This window comes from Barbus barbus (assembly GCF_936440315.1).
Source record: "Barbus barbus genome assembly, chromosome: 5".
NCBI lineage: Eukaryota > Metazoa > Chordata > Actinopteri > Cypriniformes > Cyprinidae > Barbus > Barbus barbus.
In genome coordinates this window covers 22,563,440-22,586,531 of record NC_136733.1, presented here as the reverse complement: position 1 = coordinate 22,586,531, position 23,092 = coordinate 22,563,440, and the positions used below count along the sequence as shown (strand labels likewise).

The 23,092-nt window shown below is 35.4% G+C and overlaps 1 protein-coding gene across 2 annotated transcripts in view; it reads right to left on the bottom strand.

Annotated features, from left to right (window-relative positions):
• LOC306870094 (EGF-like repeat and discoidin I-like domain-containing protein 3) overlaps positions 1–23,092 on the bottom strand; it is a 220,377-nt gene that overhangs the window by 74,441 nt on the left and 122,844 nt on the right. For both annotated transcript variants that reach the window (XM_079417163.1, XM_079417164.1), the window contains one exon: positions 216–329. In XM_079417163.1, the coding sequence (XP_079273289.1) occupies positions 216–329 (114 nt within the window). The remainder of the gene's footprint in view (positions 1–215; positions 330–23,092) is intronic.

Below are 23,092 nucleotides of genomic sequence, written 5' to 3'. Positions count from 1 at the left end.
ACCCACTGTTCCCGGCTCCGTTCCCCCTGACACAATATGTTTTGTGTGTGGGATTAACTGTCTGTTCTCTGCTGTTCTTGCATGCTTCTCCATAGACCCGGTGAAACAGATGCTCTGAACTGTCACAAAATTCACTTAATACAAAGCCCACTGGATGGACTGAGGGAGAAGAGAGGGGACAGGGAAGGAAAACAAAAACAAGAACATGTACTTACTGTACTGGCAGTTTCTTCCCATATATTCCCCTGGGCATTCACAGGAATAGTTCGCAACCAGATCTGTGCAGATCCCACCGTTTCTACAGGGGCTTCTTTCACATTCATTAACATCTGCAGAAAAAAAAGGTAAAAAGAAATTGTTTATATCAGCCTTAAAGGCAATTACTGGAAAGTATCTCATTCAAATGCACTGACAGAGGCCCTTTATTAGGTTTGTTTGTTATTTTGTATTTGTTTTTCTTCTCACAGCTTAGAAGAACATTTCAGCCATGTAATCAAATTATAATGATTGAAAATGATGACTATTGATGATAAAGCATTATCACCCCCTCACTAGCAAGTCCTTGATGAATTTACCATTAATAAACACAAAACTCTGTGTCGCATTTGAAACAGGCAAAAGAGGAATGAAAGACAAAAATTTAAACTGAGAAATTGTAGGAATACACAATCACTTCTAATGTTTGCAAGGCATAACATTATTGTGAGTATTGGATAAGAGTTATTCAAAATAAAAATAAACAGAAAATAACAACAACAGCAATAATAATGGTTGCACTTTATTTTACAGTACATGTACTTACAATTTACCGTGTACCTACCTAAGAAAGTACTGGTAATAAAAGGTAACTACATGGGGTAGGGGTGGGTTCGGGTTAGTACCTAGTTATTGTAATTACTACTATAAGTACATAGTATGTACATGAGGAACAGGAAGTTTGTGGTGGGTGATATTTTTAAAACGTTTTTGAACAAAGACTTTTATGCTCACCTAAGACCTGAATTTATTTGATCAAAATACAGTTGAAAAAATAGAAATACCGTGAAACATTAATACAATTCATAATATCTATTTTATATTTTAATACATTTTAACATGTAATTCATTCCTGTGATGGCAAAGCTGAATTTTCAGCAGCCATTTCTTTAGTCTTCAGTGCCCCATGATCCTTTAGAAATTATTTTAAAATGGCAATTTTACCATGAGTGACTGGTAACTCTGCAGGAAAAATAAAGAGAAGTGGATGGTGGAATTTGGAAATTCGAATCTCCCACACATACAATTACATTCATAAAGTATACTTAAAAAGGAAAAGCAGCATCAAAGCAACCTGAGGTTAGATTCAACAATGGTGAAATTAATTCCACTTACCATTTGTACTGTTAACTTTCTGTTGAAATGACTGTTTGTAGTTTATAGTTAATGAAAACACCAGCCAAGAAAATGAATATAAATGTAAATTAATGTAAAACCCCACACAACTCCCCTGCTGAATACTGCTTTGAACATCTTTTCTTTTAATAACGTGTTTACACTGACACATGGTAAGCTACTAGACCTAAGCATCAGCCCACATCATAAGGCCCTCAGAGTGTTTGAACAGTGAGATGAAACATGCTACTGACAGTAACTGAAATCTATACAGGAAAAGATAGAAAATTATAAGTTTCAAGACATGCCAAGCTAACCAGTGATGGGGGGGGGGGGGGGGGGGGGGGGGCATCACTTTAGTATCTACCGCAGCACGCACACACAGAAGTAACCCATTTAAATGCAACCCTATCATCCTGAGGTTTCACCACAAATTAGCCTGATGAAAAGCACACCTCTTTATTCCACTGTGGTTAGACTAACAGGATGAGAAAGAGCAGTCACAATAATCCAGCCGTGTGGTCTAGGCCGGGAAGCCCTCAGCTCTCTAAGACCAAATGCCAGGAAACCAGACTCATTTGAGTCTGGCCAAAGAAGGAAGCTAGAGTGTGTACTTTTTAGATGTTATAGTTCAGTTCTGTCATCATATACTCACACCCATGTCATTTCAAATCTGTATGACTTGTTTGGAATTTTGCTTCTATATATGTTCTATTTGCTTTTTTGACATATTTTTGCAAAACACAGTACGAAAATACACCTTTTTGTTTTTAGTCATTGTCTTTGTATTTCCAATCTGTGATGCTAGTGGTTCAGAAAGGTATGCGTGAAATGTGGTTAGACCTCTTTTGAACCAAACTTCATCACAATAAAGTAATATACTGAAGCAAAACATTCAACAAGTAAATGTGTGTTGTGTGTTGATGTGTTTGAGAACATGATCTGTAGAAATAAGCCTTAAAGGTGATCCTGAAAGATTTCATAGAACTTAATAAATTCGCAAATGTTACAAGCAGCCATCAAGGAGCTGAAGGACTTAGCTTTGATGTTTGGAGGCTTCCATTCAAAAGCAGCTTTGATTTTGCTAAAGTTATCTGGCCTTAATAAATCAAAGACTTAAAATGATGCTGGTATTTTCGGACATTGAATGCATATGTAAAATAAATCCCTAAATCCCTATAGAGTTTTTTTTTTCTCATATAGGTTTTGGCTTGAGATTAATATATCTTGCAAACTAAGTCATTGGCAATCCGCATGTGCTATAATTTATATAAATGTAATTTGTGCTCCTATGAATTCCAGTATTTTGGTAGTACCAGCAACTACAGATTCCTTAATCTTCTTAAGTAATGTCCATCAAACACAAAAACTACTTTGCAAAATAGTTAGTGGGGCAGATCTGATATTACACAAAATTGACTTCATTAGTTAACAACATTAGTTAACATGAACTAAGAATGAACAATACTTCTACAGCATTTATTAAGCGTAGTTAATGTTAATTTCAGCATTTAGTAATGCAATATTAAAATCACAAGTTGTGTTTGTTAACATTAGTTAATGCAATATGAACTAACATGAACAAACAATGAACAACTGTATTTTTATTAACTAATATTAACAAAGCTTAATACATAGTGTCATAAATTAATTGTTCATTGTTCATTCATGTTAGTTAATACATTAACAAATTACACCTTATTGTAAAGAGTTAACCACAAAACAAATCACTTTTGAGTGCTGCGGGTTTGACACTTGATATCAGTTTATCTTAAACACACACACACACATTCTGTTTACTGCCTTCAATGAAAAAAAATAAAAATACTACAACAACAAAACAAAAAACAACAACAACAACAATTACTTCATTACTTCAAACATCTTAATGACCATGCACATTAGAAAACTATGCTCTAAGCACTCCTCTGCGAACAAATGCTTTATTAGCATGGGTGCACAAACAAGTCCTTGTCAGACATAGTGTCATCGTCATAGCAGGAGATTGTCACAATCACAAGGATTATGTTTTAATTAATTCAAGTGAGAGAGGCTTAACACTCTCATTAACGATCATTAACTTGACAAACAAAGACCTGAGAGCACACTACAGACAACGACAAGGGCAAATTATCATCAAGTTAATAGCTAGATCAAAATCAAAATTGGCTAATGTTTGCTTTTACATTTCAAAAATCTGTTGACTTGTTAAAGGAGACATATCATTAGGAAATAATAATAATAATAAATAAAATCTTTAATCTTTATACAGTGCATTAGAGTTCAGCCTACTATGAAAACCTATTTTCTGATATCAGACACATGTTATTTTATGCATGTTATTTGCCTGTTTGAGGCTCGGAAACATGTCCCACCAAGTGAAGTGACAGAGAGAACACAGGATAGATGGGCTTCTGTTAATCCTTAACTATTAATTTAACCTAACCACACCAATATTTATGACACATGGATGAGTTATTCTGGCAATCTGTGTTTCCAGATTACTGTAGGGGACACTGTTACAGACCTTCTAAAAATAGTAATAATAATAATAATAATAATTATTATTATAATTAATAGTACACCATCTCTGGATCCAAAAACAAGCAAAAAAGATCTGTGTAACCAAAAGGAGTGGATTAAAGTTATTTCTGCAAAAGTAAGCTAAAATGATCACCAACAATTCAACAGTGCACAAATCAAAACTGCCTAGTGTTACAGAGAAAAATGCCAATGCATATGAATGGTTAAATGACTATGAAAACTTTGGAGGTGTTGATGGACTTCTCTGATACATTGTTTTAACCATTTTTCTGAATTTGACTCAGACATTGTCTTTGACAAAAAGAGGCAATTTTCTCAGCTTTTTGTTTGAAATGTGTTTTGGATGAACCTTACCCACAAGTGTTGATAAAAAAAGAATGAATGAAGCAAGAATAAATATATATTTTTGTTTTGTTTACAAACAGAGACTCTGTTCTTTCTTTTAATATATTCACTATTTATATTTAGACAACAAAATATGTTCTGGGGTCTTGAAAGATTGTTGAATATAATAAAAAATGCTGACTCTGGCTGACAATTTAAAAACCTGTTATTCCTGTCTCTGTGTAGCACCTTCCACTCTGCACATTCTTCCGAAGAAACCCAAAAAAGTAGACAAAGTTTGAATGACAAACTGGAAGAAAGCTGCTTGAATGACAAACTCGATAACATGCTCTCTGATAAACAGCTAGAAACTAGCTATACAAAAATTCAAACTCACCACTATAGTAAATGAGTGATTTCAGAGCTCCCAGGCCTGAGTGAATATGAATCTCTATGCCTTTAGTTCAATTCAAATCATGACATAAGTGTTCAGTAACCCACAATACACTGATTTAACCTTTCAAGCACATCTTCAAAAAACACTCAAATTATGCCTTCTTTCTCAGCAGAAAGTATTAAAAGCTTTATCGCTTGCTCAAATGAACATGGGGGCGTGGGCAATGATGATGGTGCGTCGCACTGCGGTTTGCGCTGCACATTCACTGTAATTTGCTACAATTAGACCTTGCACCTGCAGTGGGCATTTAACGACAGAAGCATCTCAGCTCCTTCTTTATTGGAAGAACTCCTGCTTTTTGTTCCATTGTGTTCACAGAAGCATTCAAGACAGATAGATGATCAGGTGGCATTTGGCACTTCAGGTGAACATGGAGACAAATCCAACCTGGCAAGAGTGGAGGGCCTTTTGAGATGGTGCAGCCATACTGGATTAAAAGGCAGCTTAAAGTGTGAGACTTTAGATCAGTGAGGGGCAATTAAATCTGTTGTGTGCGTGTGAGATTGCCAGCGAGCATGAGAGAGAGAGAGTGTGTGTGTGTGTGTGTGGAGCCCGGTCTCATGAAAATGCGTATAAATAATACGCCAAATAAAAACTAAAACTTGTGGTATTGACACGCAAAAATGGACTTTGGCGTATATATGATATGAACGTGTTTGCCGTGCATATGATACCAAATTTGTTGCCGTGCATATGATACGCAGTTTTCGTGTACATGATACGCATCTCAATAGTCTGAGTTTTCATTTTTATTTGGCGTATTATTTATACGCACTTTCATGAGATCGGGTTGGTGTGTGTGTGTGTGTGTGTGTGCTTGTCAGAGTGCGTGCGGGAGAGTAAGAGAGAGAGAGGATTACCTCGGGGGAAGAGTAGCTAATCCACACAGTCGGGGAGACACAGACACTGAGAGGCTCAAGGTCAGGTAAACAAAACTCTGCCATACCTGACATCAAGATCCCTCAACTAGAAGCCATCAGAGTCAATGAAGTCCTGCTCTCTGACCAAACACTCTCATGTGAGCTACGATATACCTGAGACATGTGGACTACTGAAATAAATATGATTATAAATATTATAAAACTCAAACTTTTCCAGAATGCATGTAAGCTCTAATCATACAGAATAATAATGAAGATGTAATACCTTAAGGAAAACCTCATACATTTTGCATGTGAATGCTCTAATTAGACAAGCACATGTGTGAACCTGTTAAATTCATGTTTTTCTTTTAACCCTCATGTTCTTCTTGTGGTTTAGGAGACCCAACGGGCTTGAAAACAAGCTTAATATTTAAGCATAGGGGAGATTCTTAGTTCCCCCCCCCTAATCTAACAACTAATTAATTATAAACATAATTTCAAATTGACATCAAAACACAAAAATATGTTACAGTGCCTCCCTGATTTATTTATTTTTTTCTTTAAAAAAAAATTGTCCCTTGAAAAGGAACTACAAAACACCTTTATTCACATTTTCCCCCATCTTGTAGTTTAGGGCCTTCATATTTATCTGGCCTCCAGACAAATGTTATTAACATTATTTCTTTTTAGAAATAAAACGTGCATAAATGCAAATAATGACCATGAATAAATGCATTGAATTTTAACATTCTCAGACTAAATTAAATAAATTAAATACAAATTTAATTAAATAAATTAAATTACAAATATTCAAAGCATCTCCTTTCATCAGAATATGAAGGTTAATGAGAAAACTACATTACATAACGGATATCAGTCTTATTTTAAGTTCAAAGTGTATTCTATGATAAAACCAAAAGATATATGCGGTAACACTTTACTTAAAGCCTATATGTATAATGCATTACAAAGGGTTATTAAAGGGTATAATGCATTATAATTCATAATGTGTGTTTTAATGCATTATATCTTGTCATAAATAATTATAACCAAATTTAAAATGTACAGTGCATAATGTGTTATAATGTATTAACTGTGGTTATAATTATTCATGAGATTGTAAAATGTATTATAAGGTGCAATACAAGGCTTAATTAGTGCACTAAAACTACTTTTATAATGCATTATACATAAATGTGTAAAGATAATGCTTTAACCCTATAAACCCTATAAAGTCCTTTTTTATTGGAACAGTTTATTGAATCTTTAGACAAAATATAATATATATCTTGAAATATTACTAACAATATAGAAGCTGTGCATTTACATGTACCACAACCTGAAGGTTTTTAGAGTTACAATAAAATACCGTTTACTAGCTAAAAAAAGTATAAACTATGAAGCCGAATATTTTTATTTTTTGGATTATGTTTTGATTTTGTTTATAATTTAGAGGCCTTAGAAATCCATGCAGAAAATATGATACAATAGGCTTTACAGGGTCAATAATACCTACTGGATTTTACTGGCTTTTGATTGGTTCTGATGAACGTGCAATTTGGGATCGCTAAAATACTAAAAATACAGATATTAAAGTCAATCTCAGTAGAACATAGGGGTTACAGAGGAAATTATCATTAAAGACATGGCATTCGAAACAAAACTGTACCAAAACATGTTTTTGTGAACATTACATATGTGAAATTCATTTCAATCCTGCACCAGGTTGTTTTGTAAAGATCAAAGAAAAAAGTTGGAAGGATTTTACAACTAATATCTATTAGTATGCACATGCAGAGGCAGACAGAGAGGAGGGATTGTCCTTTGCTGTGGCATTGTCTGCCGTGTGAGTGATGAAGTGCTCTGCTAGCCGGGAGACAGTGGAGGCTTAACCTGATTTAGTGTTCAGAGCACATAGGGCCATTTCCACAGAGTGAGGGGATGGAGGTAGAGTGTGTGTGCGCGTGACAGTGGTGCATGCGTGTATACATGTCTCTTAAGATTACAGCCTTCCCCCAATCCACATTCATCGCCAAGCCTCTCCCAGAACCGAAATAACTCCAGAATCTCTCTCGCTTTCTCCACTCGTGAAGGATTTAAAAAAATCTTCCAAGTGTGCCACACTCCCCTAAAACTACCTCCTAACCCTTTATCTAGCCTTTAACAACATCTGCTGTTATAGTTAGTCTCAGGCCAAACTCTGATTGGCCGTGGCCCATGGTCTCGCAACCTTTTTCCTGTTCGGCTCAAAGCAGTTGGGGGATAATGAGAGAGATGAATAGCACTCCGGCATGAAGGGCTGTAACGGTAAGTGCTAAATTGGTTGCCATACATCCAGGGAGAGAGCTGAGGGAAGGGGAAATGGCCTTTCGAGTAGGCAGCAGTGACCCCTACTGCGTGGACACCTGCTCTGGTGCTGCTCTGAGACGCTCGGATGAGGATTAACCGTGCAGAAGAACAGAGGAGATGGGTGCAGTGGGAGACTGCACTAGAGATGGGGGCTGTAGAGGCTGGAGGTGTACGATAAAAAAAAAAAGAACAGAACTGTTCTTAGAGCAGTTTAGTCTGTTACTATACAAAAGAAGTTCGGAAGTTGGGTAACTGAGATTCATGCAAATTCATGAGGCAACTGCTATTGCTTGATTGACAATAAGGCAAAAATTAATAATGTCAATACTATTCCGTTTCAATACGTGGAGGGAGATTGCATCCAAACAATATTTCAGGTCTTCTATATTGTTTATATTGTGTCCACCACAACGAGTCTCATAAATATTTAACAATCCATCTGAATTATTGTAAAAGACCATGTAAGAATGACCCTTATCAAAATTATTCGGCACTAATAGTGTAATGGAGCCGACGAGACGTGAGGCGTACGGATCCATGTGCAAGCTTTATTTAGAAACGTCAAACATCAGTACACAGATAAATTGAGGGCAAGACACAAGAGTATTCCGAGAGCATGCGTGGGTTGATGATCAGCGAACAATGCTCAAAGGGCTTGACAATAGGGGTAAACACGGGTAAACAGGCTAGGTAAGACTAAGACTAAGAAACTAGGAAAGGCTCCGTAAAGTAGCTATCAGCAATGACTGTGATAAACAGTACACAATACTCGGCAGAGAGGAAGAGGAAGTCCATGGTTTAAGTAAGGCGTGTGATGGGAATCAGCTGTGTAATCAGTGCAATCAGCTGTGTGTGTGTCGTCAGTGCAATGGATGATGGGAACTGTAGTCCGATGGTGAAGTGCAACAGTAGTATAGCGCAAGAGTCCATGCGGTGAGCGGGTGACCTCTGGTGGTGAGTAAACGGAAGCTCATGGACCGGATTCGTGACAAATAGCTTGTTGGACTTCATATCAGCACTCTTGGAATGTTGTACATACAGTCAATTTGAAAAACGGGAAAATAACTGTTGAATAATACATGTTTTAGTTTATCAACTCTGTGTCATTCTAGATATGAATGTTTGCAAAAAAGTTGTAAATGTACACTGCTGTTAAAAAGTTTAGGGTCAGTAAGATTTTATGAAAACTATTATTGTGTTTTTTTTCTTTTAAATAAATTAATGTTTATTCAACAACGAAACACTAAATTGATTAAAATATTTAAGTAAAGATATTTATAATGTTGAAATAAATATTTTTCTTTTGACATTTCTGTTCATCATAAATCTTGAAAAAATATGTATCATAAGAAATATAATCAAATCAGCATATTAGATATAACATGGTATAATAAAAATAACATGGTGCATATTGAACAGAAGATTTATGTACAGGTTTGTGTATTGTGTACTGTATTTACAGCAGTGGCGATTTCTTTAAGACTGCAAGGGAAGCTCAGCTTCCCCTATAATGTCAAAAAATTAATGGTCAAACATGTACTATTGTGTTAACATTTTATTGATTAAAAATGCGTTAGAACACGTTCATCTCAAAGACGAGTTCGTTCAGAATCAGCTACATATAGCAGGTAACTCGATTTCCTTCTCATATAGTCCCGTAGCATCAGTGTATTTGCCTGTTGAAGCCCAGCGTCCATTGACTTCAATGGGGCTGCTTTGAACAGTTTTTTTCAGTGCTACAAAACTAGACGGTCATTGGATAAATGCTGCGATTATGTCCCGCCCCCGGACGCTCAGCGTCTCTGGGGGTGAATGGAGGAGTGGGCGGGGCTGGACTCCGGGCTTCTGCGTGATGATTGGAGGGTTTGTCGAAAGACTGCATCTCCTTTTGATTGACAGCGATTGTGTCCTATAAGAAGTCGCTGATGCTGAAGCTATTCGAGCCAGTGTTGCCAATTTAGCGACTTTTCAGACCACCCTAGCGACTTTTTTCCCCAAAAGTGACTAGCGACAAATCTAGCGACTTCTTTGACAAACCTTAGCGAGTCTCTGTGATCGCTGGAACTGCCGCAACGGCGCGAGGTCAGCGGCAGCGCGCACGCACCTCTTTCTCTGTTCAGTGAGCGGCTGAGAGGAGCAGCGCGTTCAGTTCAAATAGATATTATGTTGCTTCTCTAATTTTACATGCAAATATAGCCGAAATCACAGCACAGGAATTGTCTTGTCTTATCTTGTGTGTATTATTTGATTTCATCAGACGACGGCTCGATTATAAATTAGGATTTTTGTGCAGACTAACTTCTTGGAAGGGAGAGATGGTTATGTATTCTTAAAGGGCTGCGTTTCAGTCACTATTTCATATTTATCCAGTTGACTGACAACATAAACAGTAAAATATATAAAGGAGAACAGTTTTATTGAGAATTTGGCTGCATTAAAATACAGTATGAGCACAGAGAGACAAACAAATGTAAAAGGCAATATGACGCGATGACGTAATTAATATGCTAATTAGCGCATGACGTCATCTGGCGACATTTAGCGACTTTTCAAACTGGCTTAGCTGCTTTCCATCGAAAGAAGCTGGCAACACTGATTCGAGCTCAGTCCCATAGTGGACTTTGCAAGTGTAGTCAAAAGACAAACTGCTGCAACCTATTTCTTGATATTTGCTTGGCGAAATTGCTGGCCAATTTTCATTATACGTTTCACACAATTATACACCACATTCCTTGTTTCAGTTTAACCTAATTCCCACATTTCCTCCGTCGAGTTTAATGTTTTTTTAGATCGTTTGTTCATTCATTCATTCATACAGTAGGCCAGGCGGTGAACTAGCCAGCTAGCAAACTGCACACGATGGCAGAATTTACGTATAAATAAATGGACAATTTTTATGATGTAGGCCGAAAATGAGCTTCCCCTCTTTGAAAGACCAGCAGCCGCCACTGATTTACAGCTGTATAAACAAATATGAAAATGTCTTGATATTGATATACATGATATATCCTCAAGTGGTGCTCCATTTGTCCTTTCCTGCTTTTCAACTGAATGTACTAAATGTGCCAGTAGTAGATGTGAAGCTGATGAAGGTCAGTAGAAAATGCAGTCCTTACCTTACTAAAATCTATAATATTTGTCGTAGAACTTCATCCTGTTGAATCTTTAAATCATTTCAATTCCCCTTAGCAGTACGAGAGCTACTACTGGTGCACAACTATGTAACGTAATAAAAACGTAATATTAATATGTAATTTAAAGAAATTGTTTAATTTAGCTCAAAGGGAATCATTTATGATTTTATAGGGAATTTTGAACAGACTCACTGTTACGGCGATTCACTGAACGAGCGTATAACAAAATCTGCACTGGATATTAAAATCCAAAATATAGTGAAAACACAATTTAATAGCACAGTAACAAGATCGGCAGATTAAGACATTAACTTGTGAACACAAAACACAAGATACTTCTCTTTTCAATATAAATAAGATTTTATTTATATAAACCTAAGACATAAACTAATCTAACACATGAACACAAGCATTCACACATTCACACGTTGCAGAAAGAGAGAAAGTGAGGAAAGGATGAGTTTAAGAGGATGAAAATGTGAAATCCCACGTTTACAGCAATATGTTCAATTGCATAGACCTGAACAACCATCAATCACTTATTTAACCCTTGCTTTGAGTTTCTAAATGAGGCTAAAATTTATGTTAAAGACACCAATTCAGTTAGAACCTGGAGGTGTTACTTGCTTGCATTGCCTGTGTTAAGGGGTTTCCTTTGTGTCGTCGTCGTTGCAGACAGGGGGTTCCCCGAAGTTGCTGATTGGCTGGAAGTTCAATAGTCTTTGAAGTGAGGTCTTGGGCGTTGGCTGAAAATGCGGAGTTGGTCTGGTTGAAGTTGGATGCGAGTGCAGTCGGACTAAGAGAGAGTTTGATGGTGTCCTGAGTTTTTAAACTCGGCTTCTGGACACATCCCCTCTGGTGTCTTGAAAATTAGATAGGCTATTATCTTAGCTAGGGGTGTTCCTTCCATCATAAATCAGCATGTTATCAGTCACACTCATACATACCAAACACGAATCTGAATCCTTCAGCTATTCAATAATGATTAAAAAGACATACATAATATTTGATTAAAACATGATAGTCTAATATGTGGGTTACAAACATAATATGGGGTTCTGCATAGAAATGTCCTTTTAGGATGATTTTATGTGCATATGAAAAACTTTCGTCTTTGTATAGTTCTATGGAGAACGAAGGAATGTTCTTTAGACAAAGGAATTTTGGTTTGGTCTGTCTTCTATGTGGGGGAGAAGTCAGTCTAAGGAAGCTCGTGAATTCAATCGTGGAACATGTGATGGCCATCTCTTTGACCATCAGTCTTGATTATTTGCCCCAAATTTGACAGTCTGGTTCCTGAATTGGAATTATCAATAAGTGTTCTTTTGTCTCAAGTTTATAAGCTGTTTTGTGAAAGAGGCTTGCTGGTTAGTTTGCTTGCTTCAGACTAGTTGGAGCTAGGAATCTGATTTATGGCGTCCTGTTTCCTTGGGCCTCTCGGTGGAATTCCAGTTTCTCATGTTTCAATGTTCTGATCGCATCTTAAATTTGTCTGATTCAGTCTCTGATATTCTACAACTACTAGAATGAATTTGCTGTTTAACAATAGCAGATGAATGTTCTGAATCCTACTTTTCTTCTCTGAGTATTACACCAGATGAGATCCAGCACTATATAGTTGAAGCGTGAAGTCTCCGAGGACCTTCACCAAGTGATGATTCAGTAACTCAAATGATTGTCGTGGGCATTTTATTAATTCATGCAGTTCATATCTATCAAACATCAGGCTGATGCAAAAGGGCTTGTTTCTCAGTGGTCTCAATAAATAGTTGTATACATACACAGTTCAATCTTCCTGCACTGAGCATAGACAAGTGCAGTTTGTTTGCTGACTGAAACCATACTGAGAGTATATCATTAGTTTATCAAGAGATAAACTAAGAGATAAACTACTTTGCTCAGCTCAGTGGTAAAAAAATAGCAGACGCTAAGCTGGTTTAAGACATAAAAATGACACTCTGTTGACTTTCAGCTCAGCCCAAGCTGCTATGATTTACTAAGTGGTTATTTAAAATAGTGGAACTTGGTCTGGTTTATTCACTTTTTTATGATGCGGTACATTCTTTGCTATAACTCAATACTGGGTGTATTTCACCTGAATACAGTACATTATTCAGTGCATCCATTAAATATAATCGAATGAAAATGAAACATGAGAAGGCTAATTCAGATGGTCTTGTAAGTTCTTTTTAGAAATTAAATTATTTTTTTAGCTTGACACTTTTAATACAACCTGATATATTGGTCCATTTAAATAACTGCTTAAGAGTTCTTCCCTAAAGACTAAACTTATTACACACCCCATGAAATCAAAATGAGAGTTTTATGTCTTTTAGTCCATGTCTTGTTGAGGCCATCTATATGAGCTACTTTATTGCTGTAAGAGCTCTCTGTATGACTTGAGGAACTGAAGGTGTTTATCGCAGGGCTTTAGTTTATTTCCAACAGGCACATTTTTTTCTCAGCCATCTTTTGTTTAACAGGTGCCTGGAGCAGTTGGGGGTCGGGATCTTTCATGGCTCCTGCAGACCCCTGAGTTTAATTACATCCTGTGTGTCACACCAAACATCTGTCATGTATGAAAGTAATCTTGAGGCAGGCCCGCTTCCAGAATAAAATCACAGAGTGTGCTTCTGAAATTAGATAGGATGCTCTAGTAAAGTGAAGATGGAAAGTATGGGCAGAATTAGAATCTATTAGTCTAAATTTACATTACTTAATGCACATCTATTGGACATATTTTTCCCATCCATTGCTATGGTCATCACTATGTCAAACATTGCAATTATGAGTGTGAATCCCACATTTAAATGTCTTAGCAGCATCAAAAACAAAACTTTTATTCAAATTCTGAATTGATTATACACTAATCATATTCTTCATTATCATACAATCAAGATTCTGCTGCACAAGAACATCTGTTCAGTCAATGCTCACTGTAAAGATTCACGAGCATGCAGAACTAAGATGTTTTGAGTGGTATTGAGGGTTCAAGAGATCAACAGACATGTATGTGATTGGCTCAAGTGCTCAACGCTGCAAAACCACATTGTAAAAATAAATATTTGATGCTGGCGCAAACGCAAGCATTTGCCACCTCTGTTTCACCAATATTCCATTATTACAGTTTCAACTGAGGGTGCGCTTGCTTGTGTTTAAGGGTGATTAGCATCCTCTAGGACCCTCATAGAACCGGGTTTGTCCTGAGTTGTGATCCTAAAGCAAAATTATCAAGTAAAATTACATCTTTATTTAATTACTAAATTTTAAATTAAATTACTGCCACCATGATCACTACAAAATATTCTCTGTTAAATAAAATACTGCGTAACACTTTATAATAACATTCAGTTGTAATTCATTTATAAGTGATTAGTTAATGATGAACTAATAATTTACAAAACATTCATAAGCGATTAATAAGTGATATGCTAAGAATGTGTATATTTTGTTAATTCATTTACAAGACATTTACAAGTAATTAGTTAATAATGAACTAATTATTTACAAAACATGACTATACATTCACAAATGATTAAGTAATATGATGACGATTTACAAATCTGTCATAAGTTGTCTTTAAAAAATAGCATCATGAAATAATTAAACAAATCGTTAATAGTTAATAGTTACTAGTTAATCTAGTATTACTAGTATTAATCACTTATAAACCATTGAAATGTCAACATTGAACTATTATCTCAATAAACATTATAAAGCATTTACAATACTTTCTGCATCCCCTAATCTAAAGTGTAAACTACTCATCAGTTATAAATGTTTTACAAACCTTATGGTTTCCAGTTGTGTTTGCGTAAATATATATACACACACAAACAACCTGTAACCGGAAGGTTTGTAAAACATTTGCAATTGATGAGTAGTTTACACTTTAGATTAGGGGATGCAGAAAGTGTTGTAAATGCTTTATAATGTTTATTGAGATAATAGTTCAATGTTGACATTTCAATGGTTTATAAGTGATTAATAGTATATTAACTAGTAACTATTAACCATTAAGGATTGAATTATTTCATGATGCTATTTTTTAAAGATAACTTATGACAGATTTGTAAATCGTTAGCATATTACTTAATCATTTGTGAATGTATAGTCATGTTTTGTAAATGATTAGTTCATCATTAGCTAATTACTTGTAAAGGACTTGTAAATGAATTAACAAAACATACACAAATTGTTAGCATATCACTAGTTAATTGCTTTTGAATTTTTTTGTAAATGATTAGTTCATCATTAACTAATCACTTACAAATGACTTACAACTGAACGTTATTATAAAGTGTGACCGCTGAAATGTTTGGGCTGAAAAGGATGACAGTGTCTTCATTTAAATGCTTGTGCTGCAGTACTACACCAGATTAAATATTGTGTGGACTGCAGTTGATAAGTGAATGAAACATAGGCATTTGTGGAGAAATCCTATAGTGTCACAACTGTTTAGTGAATTCACCCCTCAGTATTGTAAAAAGCTGATGGGATGATTCCAGACTGATGGCCTGGCTGTAACGATGGGCTGAGTCCTAATGCAAGTGCAGTGGATGGTGTTTGAGGAACGGGCAGGTTTCTGTACTAACAGGCTTTGGCAGCCTGCCAATGGAGCTCTGGCAGCAGAGATGAAGGCTCGGCTGCAGCACAAAGAGGCAAAAGAAGCACATAAACCTTCAGTGAAGGGGGAGAGATGGTGAAAAAAAGCCAGGAGAGTAGAGAGGGAAGAAAATGACAGAGATGAGATGAAACAAAAAAAAAAAGCTGAGAAATATTGGGGATTCAAGAAAAAGAGAAAGAAATGAGAAGAGGACTGGGGTCAGATGGAAAGGGAGGAAGAGAAGAAAAGGAGGAGAGTAAAACAGGGAAAACACTCAAGATGTAGGCTATGTGGCAGAACCAGGGGACACAGAGTGGAGCTCTGCCTCGATGGGATTGTAGAACAATGGGAAGAACAATACAATGTTTCTACACTTTGCTCCTTCAATGAGGCTTTGTCGGTAAAAAAGCACTCTATCAATTGATGTTTTGCATAGTGCTCTTGCGGGAAGAAAACCAACAAACATTTTCTAAACACAAAACTAGGTTACCCAGAGAATTGTCAGGTGGTGTGACAATACTGTTTCTGACTATATCTAGGTCATGCCAGAGAGATGAATTTGTAGGTGCGAGAAATAATCAGATTAATTATGAATAAAATGAATTACAATTCCTCATTGGGTACATCAAGGATCGAGTATACAGGCTATAAAATACTACATCATGTGGTTTTTGCCATGAATCTGTCTGTTGCAAATGATCAGTTGTTCTTATTTTAAAAAAAGTTTCTAAAACTAAAGTGTGTCATTGTTTTGTTAAAATACATCTACTACTATAAGACTTTTTGTCTTGAAATACACACATTCTGAATATACATGATCAAATCATGTTACTTTCACTGTGACCCTGTCATTTTGAATCTGTTATTTCAAAAAAGTTTCTAAAACTAAAGTGTGTCATTGTTTTATGTGAAAATACTTCAACTAAGGCTGTGAGTTAATAAAGACTGTGTCTCTGTGCTGTTTTCAAAGCAGTTATATGTTTATTTGACCAGCCTGACATAGCAACACTGGCTCAACCAATGGGGTGATGGTTTTTTTTTTTTTTTTGACCAATGGCAGATTAGCAGAGTGTTTCGGAAACCCATACGAAAAATTTGTATTTCTACTCAGCTATGCAAAAATGACAAAATTCACCCTTAAGGACATGAGAATTGCCCACTACCTTGTACTCAGAATAAAAATGACCAAACTGTTGAGTGACGATGATGTAATTTTTAAAACCCCTACCTAGATTGAAGTTTTTAACTAAAGGCAGAAAGGAAAATTAATTATTTTACTAATGAAAACATGATACAGAAACATGCACAGATACATACTTATTTTGTCACCTTCAGTCAAACTGATCACTAGAAATGTATTCAGCAGAGATTATCAAGCAGTCACTTAACACTGGTAGGTAGGATAGACTGAGTACAATAGAGACACTTTCTGCTTTTTTCATTACTACACAAAAACTAGATGCTGAAATTAAGTGATTTTTCACATGTATTTATTTTGCTTGTGTACTAAAATATCATAAATTCATATTTTCCACAATTAGCTCATAAACATGAGGTGCAGTTTTGTCTCAACTGTACCCATATGGTGTACATTTGAAACAGTAGCATGGTACAGTTGAGACACCCATTCTTAATGCTCTAAAGCTGGCTAACCATTTATAGCAAATGTAATAAATGACAAAATGACAGTTTTAAATAAATACAGTTTAAAAATAAATGTATTTATTTGATTTATTTAATTCAGATTCAGTTAAACAAAACAGGAACAAATATTTAACACTACAAAAATATAAGGCAAGCAGTACAAATGTAAACATAACAGTAAAAAGAACAATATACATACCTGTATATTCTATAACCCTACCCCTAAACCTACGCATCATTCGAATCTTTCTGCATTTTTACATTTTCAATCATTCCGTATGATTTATAAGCTTGTTTCATCACGGGGACCTAAAAAATATTCCCATAAGGTTAGAATTTACTGGTATTACTATACTTGTGGTGACATTTGGTAGCCATAATATAGGTAATAACAGTACACAAACACACACAGCCTCTGTATGCATTTTATTTTCTATGATTGGACTGTTACTGTATACAGTACATAGCAACCTAAAGGGTGTCTCAACTGTACCTACTTTACCACCTTGTATATTTCTTAAAATGCTATGTAATCTTTTTCACATTCATGTTAGAAAATATGTCCATTAATAGTAGACAGTTGAAATATCACAAATGTATATTTTTTTAGCAGAATTTGATTAAATGTGACTTATCCTATTATCATAACACTGTACAACTACATGTACACTGTTAGCGATTTATGTAAATTACACAGTATTCAACTGTAATATGAACTGTACTTTACTGTAAAACAGTTACACAGTATGTTACTGTATTTTCAAGTTGCATTATGGGAAATATCCTCTTGGCGCCATTAAAATACAGTATTTTTCATTTACTGTAAATCCAAATACAGTGAAAAAAATGAGCGCGAAACCTGACCAATGACAGAAAGGCTTTTTCTTCTGCTCGGAGAAAGAAGAAAAAGGACGACGCACACACCTCGCAGCTGCAATATTGCTTTTTCATTACATGTTTTATGTCAGTGTAATTTTTTGGGGTTAGTTGTTGGTTTAATTGAAAACTAAAATAAGAATAATAAAAACACCGACTACGACACAACGCGCAGTTTCCTCACGGTGTTCGTTAGAGAGCGGAAACTCATTTGAGATTGAAGAGAACTTTGCGCAAATAATAATAATAAAAAAATCTTTTTCTTTTCTGTCCTTTTTTGTGGAAAGTTTCACCATGAAAGTGTTAACAAAAAAAAGGTATCTGTCTTGGTTTTGACCACGTCGGTAGCAGGTGAGTTTTTATGTGAACTTGTATGAAATTGTTGGCCAACAAACTGAGCTTTCAATGGTACAACTGTGTAATGCTGTGTAATCGCTTATGTAAGTGTATAAATGTACAGCATGCATTTAATGCTAGCATGGAACCTGCAATGTCCGTCTTCAAACACTGTAGCGTCTCTTTGGAGATATTATGCATTTATTAATCATGTCAAAGTGCGAACTTTCAGGTTTCCGTGTATGCTTGCGCGTTGTTCTATATATAGCCTCTCCACTCTTCAGTCGCACACGTAACGTTATCGCAAACACAGAAAGCTTTAGATGGATTAGAGGGTTAGATGTCCCTTTTAGCCGATGTATGTGTTTTTCGTTTAAATATCTGACAACTGATGATTGCTATATAACTGACACTTAGAAAAAACGGTGTGTTTGTGTGTGTGTGTGTGTAGGTCATAACAACTCTGGCAGATGCAAAGACCAGACTTTGACTTCTTTCTACTCCAAGGCTGATCATGCTTGGTAAGATCTTTTAGTACATGATTTAGTGATGTTAAAGGGATGATTTTTAAAAATAAACATTTTGTCACACTTTATTCTTGGCTCTCTATGTCTAACGTTCTACCTATTCTCCTCAAATAAGTTTTGAATAACACATTTCAACAATAATAACAAGTAAATGATAACAGAATTGTAATTTTTGGGTGAACTATCTCTTTGAACTAATGAGAAAGGCTCGAACATCTACACATTTTTACTGGCACCAAAATCAAATGTGAAATGTTTTTGCAAAGCTATAAATAACACAATAATAAAAAAAAAAAACATGAACATAATAAATTATTATTATTTATTTAATTATTTTTTAGGAGATTCAATTCTATGCAGCAAAAATGGATGCTGGCGATCGAAGGCAAAGTCTTCTTTCCTGTGATTGACCTACCAGATATGTCCCTTGCATTTGCTCTTCTCTTCGGGTGCTATTATGTTCATAACTTCAAGTACCAAGTGGAAGCAGCCATTACTTTTGGAGTTTATTCCGATGTAAGTACATCTTGCAATATGCTGTAATGTTAAGTAAACATTAAAGGGAAAAAGAAGAATGAAAGCCATGTACATCAGGGATGGCGTGAGGGTGAGTAAGTGATGAGAGAATTTGCATTTTTGAGTGAACAATCCCTTAAATGGAAAAGCCCACCCAAAAATGAAAATTGCCATCATTTACTCGCCCTCATGTCTTTCCAAACCTGTATGCACCTCCTTCTTCTGTTTAACGCAAAATTAAGATATTTTGAAGAATGCTGGTGCCCAAACAGTTTCGGTTCCCATTGACTTTCATTGTATTTTTATTTTTTTTTCACATAATGGAGGTTAACAGGAACCAAAACGCCAACACTGGTCACCAACATTCTTCAAAATATCTTATTTTGTGTTCCACAGAAGAAGGAGGTGCATACAGGTTTGGAAAGAATGAGGGCAAATAAAGGATGACAGAATTAAAAAATTTCAGTCAACTATTCCTTTTTAAGGGATTGTTCGCTCAAAATGCTAATTCTCTCATCACTTACTCACCCTCATGCCATCCCAGATGTATATGGCTTTCATTATTCTGTGGAACACAATCAGAGGTTTTTAGAACAATTATCCATCTCTGTAAGTCCATATAATGCAAGTGAATTGGTCCCTCTAAGTTGATGCTTCAAAAACCACACATAGAAATCGCAACGCTATGTGACCCCAGTGGATGAATCAATGTCTTCTGAAGCAAAACTATAGATATGTGTGAGAAAAATACAAATATTTTAAACATTTCAAATTATAAACCTTTGCTTCCGGCCAACTGTCAAACATGGGTTCATGAGTTCACGCTTGATGTAAATATCAGCTTATTGTGAAGCCTGACAAGGTTGTTGTGAATCTCGGCTGAGAAGTGATGAGAATGCATATAGAACCGTCACATCTTGTGTGAGTTTCACAATGTGCTTATATCATGCTTCACAACGTGCTGTGACATTAACGTCAAACAAACACATGTAGGACACTTGCCCAGAAGCAGTGCTTTAAAATTTGACATTTTTTAAATGGTTAAATTAAATTATTTAAACTATTTCTCACACACCTATCATTTTGCTTCAGAGGACTTTTTTCCCCTAAAACTCTCCATGTGTGCTCCACAGAAGAAAGTCATATACATCTGGGATGACATGAGGGTGAGTAAATGTTGAAAGAATTAAAATTTTTGGGTGGAGTTTCTGTATGTTACTGTCATGTCTTCTTGGCATGCATGCAGTAATGACAACTGACAATTTGAGTTTAAATAAAATGAACTGTGCTCTATTCTGTTTATGCTTCTAATGAATTCATAACAGACAGTTACAGAGAAACTTTTATTTATATACTGTAGGTGAGTAAGTGGAACTTCTAATGTCATGAAACAAAACGAAAATTAAAGACTGTTAGTTTTTATTTCACATTAGGAATGTGACATTTCAAATTCTCATATCACAATTAATTCTGAAGCTTTCATCATGGTATTGAATTAAGTTACAAAAAAGTGTTATCCTCCTGTAACAGGTTCAATTAATTTTTATAACAAAAATAACTTTGATCTTTAAATACAATACAATAATACACAAAAAAATTATAAAGTAAACATTTTATAAACTTATTAAACTTGATAAACAGATTAAAGTGCAAAAGAATTATAAAGAACAATAGGTAACACTTTACAATAAAGACCCATTAGTTAACCTTATAGTAGACCGGTAGATAGTAGATAGATCGGGGAGATAGACCAGTCAAGAGGGGCAGTGTTTTAACTGGTTGATGGAAAAGTAATCTTAAAATTTATTCTCCTAAAAATCTAAATTTGTAATAGAGTTATTCACAGTAATTTGAAGTGCCCACTTTTGGCCCACTATAACAATACCATGCATGTTCATTATTGTGACATAACATTTTACCCAATATCGGCATGTCTATTTTCCATATGTTTACATTGAATGAAGAAAACAATATATTTTACTTTCCTCTCCTTAACATATCTTTCTAAGTTTTCATATCTTAAAACAGTTCAGGGATAGTTCACTCAAAACTGAAACTTCTGTCGTCATTTACTCACCCTCATGTTTTTACAAACACATAAGACTTCTGAAAATGAATCAGAGTTTTATGGGTTTGTAACAACAAAAGGGTGAGTAAATGATGAACTAATGCTTTAAAAAATATTTACAAAGAAAATAAAATGGTCTAATGAATTATTTATTTTATGTGAAGGTTCATTGCGAGGATCAATCCTGTCAACAGCAAGTGCTCTGCAAAATTCCTGATCAGCAAAAGAAATGGGAAGATAGTGCAAAGAAGAAACTCTGGCCTGAACCCTCATGTGTCCTCTTTCGTTTAGGAGTTTGTGGATTTCAGCAGGCAGCTTTGAAAAAAATATAGTCCATGCTTCTTGTGTGTAACAAAAGTTTTGAGTCTTTTTGAAGATTCACTTTTGTCGCTATACACTATTATCATAGTAAGTTGTGCTTGGGATACATTAGAATAGGATGTAATATATATAATAGTTTGTAACAATGTTTTGTTTGAGTCTTTACTGAATCTGTGAAAATATGAAAATGTTATTGCAAGGATTGAAAGGAAGAAAAAATTAAAGTTACACAGTTGTCATTGCTTATTTTCATTTAAATCATTTAAATTTGATATATTTTTCTTGTATTGCAATACGTTACTGGAGAAAAGACCATATAATTACTGTATATTTTACAGTAAAACGGTAAAAGTACAGTATACATACTGTAAATATATTTACAGCAAGTTAAATGTACTGTAAATATTAATACAGTATATTTACTGTAAATTTAATTTACAGTAAGTTACTGGCAAACTGCTGCCAGTAAGTTACTGTAATTTCTACAGGAAATGTTTAACAGTGTATGTGAAGCAACAGGACACCAACTAACAACCGTACCCCACTAACATGCTCGCACATCTCTCTAGATTATGAAAAGACCTTGCATGGCACAATGTCATAAAATATGTCTATTTTTAGAGCACAGAGTAACGTTTGCAATGATATATGTTAAGCTTAACAATCATAAAAGAATAATAAGCTATTCATTGTGGAAGGGAAATGAAAGTCTCACGTTGGAAAAAAAAAACTTTTGCCAATATCTTCGGCGTGGAAAGACGCACACATTTAAAATTTCCCATGATCAAAGAGAACACTAATACACATGTGTGGAGCAAAGATCACAGCTCGGGGTTCTTGTGTACGCAAGTTATTTAAGGTGTTTCAGATGTATACGTCTCAAATGTACTCAGTCTACCCTACATATTCCTACCATCCATACTCAAATCTACATCTATGTATGGCTTATGTTAAAATGTGGATGTCAAGCATGATATCTTTTGCTCTGCATAAGTATAATAAAAACATATAATAAGAGCATCCTCTTCTCCCTTCCTCCTCCCCAATCCTCAGCTTGTGTTACTCTCAGCTTCCAGACACACCAACATGATTGACAAGTACACTGTAGCATGGCATGAGTGATGTTCACCTGTGTTGTCCAGCCTGCCAAACATTC